This window comes from Mastomys coucha, unplaced genomic scaffold (genome assembly GCF_008632895.1).
Source record: "Mastomys coucha isolate ucsf_1 unplaced genomic scaffold, UCSF_Mcou_1 pScaffold18, whole genome shotgun sequence".
NCBI lineage: Eukaryota > Metazoa > Chordata > Mammalia > Rodentia > Muridae > Mastomys > Mastomys coucha.
The window spans coordinates 46408942-46413746 of record NW_022196900.1 but is presented as its reverse complement, the minus strand read 5'-3'; the positions used below and the strand labels follow the sequence as shown (position 1 = coordinate 46413746).

The 4805-nt window shown below is 42.2% G+C and overlaps 1 protein-coding gene across 2 annotated transcripts in view; it reads left to right on the top strand.

The window, feature by feature from the left end:
• Positions 1–740: 740 nt before the first annotated feature.
• Haus6 (HAUS augmin like complex subunit 6) overlaps positions 741–4805 on the top strand; it is a 39747-nt gene continuing 35682 nt past the window's right edge. Inside the window, exon 1 of one of the 2 annotated variants that reach the window (XM_031377801.1) lies at positions 741–1128. In XM_031377801.1, coding sequence (XP_031233661.1) covers positions 1001–1128 — 128 coding nt within the window. In that variant the 5' untranslated portion in view covers positions 741–1000. Of the gene's footprint in view, positions 1215–4805 lie in introns of both variants that reach the window. The other variant, XM_031377802.1, reaches the window with a different exon arrangement.

Below are 4805 nucleotides of genomic sequence, written 5' to 3'. Positions count from 1 at the left end.
GATTTCACTGCTGTTGACTCAGCGTCTGACATTGATGAAGTGCCTGATATTATTCCTTTGGAAGAGGATGATTGAACCCAGTCATTACACACTCACAGCCTTGTCCTCTTAAGGCAAAAGACCACCCAACTAACACAAGGGAAGGCTCTATTTTATTGAAAACATAATATGTATTTTTTTTTAATCTTTGCACCTGTTTTATTCCTGTGGCTTTGGTGAACATTAATCTACTCCTTTTTGGCAGCTTGATCTTAGTTGTAAATGACATGAACTTTTGTAAGAGATCTTGTTCTGCATCCTGTGTCATTTTGTACAATTCTTTAATGTTTAATTGCTGAAATGCCTTTATAATAATACTGGGCGGTAGGCCAGGGAGATGGCTTAATGGGTAAAAGTGCTTGAGTTTGACTTTTTAGGACCCACCTGATAAAATGACTTTCTCAAACTGTTCTATACACACACACACACATACACACACACACACACACACAAATATGTAGTAAAAGTATTAAAATTATGTAGTATAAAATTGGACCAGAGAGTCGTTTTTTAACTGAACATTTGCTATTTTCTGTTTTTTTAACACATCCTTTTGTTTTGTTTCCGGACCTTGGGGCTAGTTGCTGGTCACGCAATGCTTTGTGGGTCTTATAGTTTCTCAGAGGGACTTCACGTGCTGCGAGACAGGGGCGCATGGCATGGTGGGAGATAGAGTCTTCTTAGGAAGACTAGTCCCGGAAGTCGGGCGGTGCCGCGCCGGCGCAGTGTATTCTTCCGCAAGCGCGGGAGTCTTGGTTTGCGTGGATCGCTGCACTCACTGAGGTGTTTTTCTGGGCGCGTTCGGCCTTTCGTGGTGGGATGGCTGTCGGAGAGGAGGCAGAGGGCGGCCGCAGCAGAAGGGTTGACGTCACCCCGGAATGCCTGTAGGAGGGGTTCAAGCGTCCTCAGGGTTTCGGTGCCTTCGTTTTCCTCCGTCACAGTCGCCGGGCCTGTGGAAAGCATGAGCTCGGCCCGGGACTCCGCTTTCGAGAAGCAGCATCTCTGGATGTACCTGCAGGCGCTGGGTTTGGATCCGAGTTCCAGCTTCACGTTCGGCGGGAAGATGGTGCTGCACGCGCACCTCGGAGAGTAAGGAGACCGGGGCGGTGGCGGTGTCCCTGGTGACCAATCACTGGCTGCCAGCCTTTGGCCGGGGCCTGTTGGTCTTCATCAGGGTAAGGGACGCGGGTGCAGAACGCTTTAGAGGAGTGAGTGCTCTGCAGTTGAGGCAAAACGGCGGGCCTGCTTAACCCTGCCTTTGTGGTCTGTAGTTGGTGGGAGGCGTCGGGGAGCTATATGTCCAAACGTCTTATAAGTAGTCATCTTTGAATCCGAACTAAAACATGTTACAGCTAGCAAAAACATGTATGAAAATGAAAATCAAAAGCCGATACCCTTTCGTTTGCCACTTCAGTTATGGCTGTGATCACAAAACAAAATACTTTGTTTATATTTACATACTTTAGACACGAGCTTCCGGTTTCAGGCCCGTTTCCTCCTTATAATTTAATGAAAAGAATGATTCCATTATTATATCACCATCATCACTATTATTATTACTATTATTATTAATATTAATTTATTTTATTTTGAAACTAAAACCCTCTCTCTGTGTAGTCCTGGGTTTCCTGGAATTCGTTCTGTAGGCTAGGCAGGCCTGAACTCAGATCCTCCTGCCTCTGCCTCCCAAATGTTGGGATTAAAGGTGTGTGCCACCCTCTTCCCTCTCTCCACGTGGCCATGGCCGGCCTCTACTTTTCTACCTTCTCTCTGTTTCCTACAATAAAGCTCTAAAACCATGAAGAAGAAGAAAAAAAAAGGTGTGTGCCACCTCTGCCCGGCCTTGTTTGTTTTTTTGTTGTTTTTTTATTTTTCTAGACAAGGCTTCTCTATGTAACAGCCCTAGCTGTCCTGGAGCTCTTTTTGTAGAGATGAGTATTGAGTACACTGTAGCTGTCTTCAGACCACCAGAAGAGGGTCTTTAGTTGCTGGGATTTGAACTCATGACCTTTGGAAGAGCAGTCGGTGCTCTTACCCACTTGAGCCATCTCACCAGCCCCTGCCCCTACCTCTTACGTGCTGTGATTAAAACATCCCACCAACCATCCCTGGTTAAATGAATTTTGTTTTTTGCTGCTTTAGACATTTTTATGCAACCTCAGTTAAATAGGTATATGATAGTATGCAATCATTCACTTGTAATAGGTTATACTTGTTATTTTAAAGTAATTCCATAGTATGCATGTAATTTTACTATTGGGGTGAAAATAAATTTGTATACTAAAGGGTGCTCCCCCTTTTTTTTCTTTGAGATGGATGATCATATACCATGGCTTCCAGATCTGCTTGCCTCTCTTGCTTAAATGTTGATTTCGTGTTAACTTTTGGTTGATGCATTTTCAGAAACTTGATGCTGTTACATCTTTCAAGAACCTCACATAACTATGCTACCAGAATAGGGTGTTGAAGTTTCCAGAAACAGGGCTGGAGACAGTTTCTGTTATGTTCCTCACCAAGGACAAGAATAATCTAGGAATAGATCAGTCATCTGTTGCCCCATCTATTTAGTTATTTTCTTTTTGTTTTTCTTCAAAATTTTTTTTTCCAAGACAGGGTCTCGCTATTTAGCTCTCTGACTGTCCTGGAATGCACTATGTAGATCGGGCTGGCCTCAGACTCACAAGAGATCCATTTGCCTCAGCTTCCTAGGTACTGAGACTAAACGTATGACACACTATGCTCAGGTGTTTCTTTTTTCTTGAGATAGTGTCTTAACTCCACCCAACTGGCTTTCTGCTTGTGATGATCCTCTTGCCTTGGCTTCTGGAGTGCTGGGGTTGATTGCAGGAGTGTGCCTTTATGCCTGGCTGGTCTTTGTTAATATAATTTCAGTTCTAGTGACTGTGTTAATGCACTTAGGCATCTATTTTTCCCTCTCCATCCTTCTCCCTCCCTCCTTTCTTCTTTCTTCTCTCCTCTTCTTCTTCCTCTTCCTCTTCTTCCTCCTCCTCCTCCTCCTTCTCCTCCTCCTCCTCCTCCTCCTCCTCCTCCTCCTCCTCTTCTTCCTTCTCTCCTATTGTGGCCAGGGATGACCTTAAACTCCTAATCCTCTTGCCTCCACCTCCAAGTGTCAGGTATAGTAGAAGTATGTACCACCACTCCCAGTTATTCATCTTTTCCTTAGGTTTTGTTTGATTTATTGTCTGTGTGCAAGTAGGAGCCACAGCAAGTGTGTGGAGGTCAAAGGACAATGTTTAGTTAGATGATGATTTACCTAAGTTTGGGAATAGAACTCAGATCTCCAGGCTTGCATTTCTGGGAGGCAAATTCCTTTACTTACATGTCTCATCTATTTCTTGATTTCTCAGTCTCTCTTTCTCTCTCTCTCCCTCTCTCTCCCCCCCCCCCCCTCTCTCTCTCTATATATATATATATGTATATATGTATATATGTATATATTTATATATTTATATATTTACATTTGTGTGGAGTCAATTCTTTCCTGCCACTGTGTGGGTGTCCCAGGGATGGAACTCAGGTAGTAAGGCTTAGTGGCAAGCACCTTTACCTGCTGACCCACCTAGAACAGAATTTTATTTATTTATTTATTTATTTTTGGTTTTTTGAGACAGGGTTTCTCCATGTAGCCTTGGCTGTCCTGGAACTCACTCTGTAGACCAGGCTGGCCTCGAACTCAGAAATCCACCTGCCTCTGCCTCCCAAGTGCTGGGATGAAAGGCGTGTGCCACCACCACCCGGCAAGAGCAGACTTCTAACCAAAGTACTACATATGCTAATAGTAGTAACTACTAAACAATTACCAAGTCACATTTAATGTCATATCATGTTTATTTGAAAACAACAAATTCTGTTCATGTCTGTAGCAAACTTTTTGTTTGTAGTTCTATGAGTTTATAGTTTAAATGGGCATATGTTAACTTCTGTTCTTATAAATTGTTTCAGTCCAAGGTATTTGTCTCAAAGACTGCATTTTGAAAGACTCATTAGTTTTGTTAGGGAGTGGACTAGAAGGAAAGGAGACCTGCATAGTTAATCCATACCTATTAAATTAGCAGTGAGAAGGAAAAGAGAGTTGGAGGTGGTATATGTCTTCATTCAATTCTTGTTGAATGCACACCTGACTTGGGATATTTAGGGGAGGAGGTAATTTTTCTAGCTTCTAGATTGAAGTTTTGTATGTATATTGAGGACAATCAGGTTATTAAAATATATCTTAAGAAAATAGTATAATACTTTAAAGAAGAATTTGGGATAAATGTTATTTGTAAATGGTCTAAAATAGTTACCCAACATTTATCAAGTTCTCAAAAAAAATTTAGCTTTTGTTACTACCACCACCACCACCACCACCACCACCACCACCATCACCACCACCACCTAGCAAATCCCATCAGAGGGTTTATTCTCTGCTAATTATGTTTTCATCCCTTTCTGTTTAATGTTCATAGCAATAAAGCAAAGGGTAGTTTTTTATTTGGATCTCTGCTTTCACAATCAGAAAATAAAAGCTTGTATGCTTGTCTCTTTTTTTCTTCATTATTTACTCACTTTACATTTTTATTACATCTCACCTACCCCACTGACAAGTCCGTCCCTCCTTGCATGCTTTTCAATTTGTATAAAATGTATCGGAATGAGAAAAATTAATTTGCCTTGGCCTCTTGAGAATGAAAATACCAGCATGGCCGGCAGTGGTTTTAATCCCAGCATTTGGGAGGCAGAGGCAGGCAGATTTCTGAGTTTGA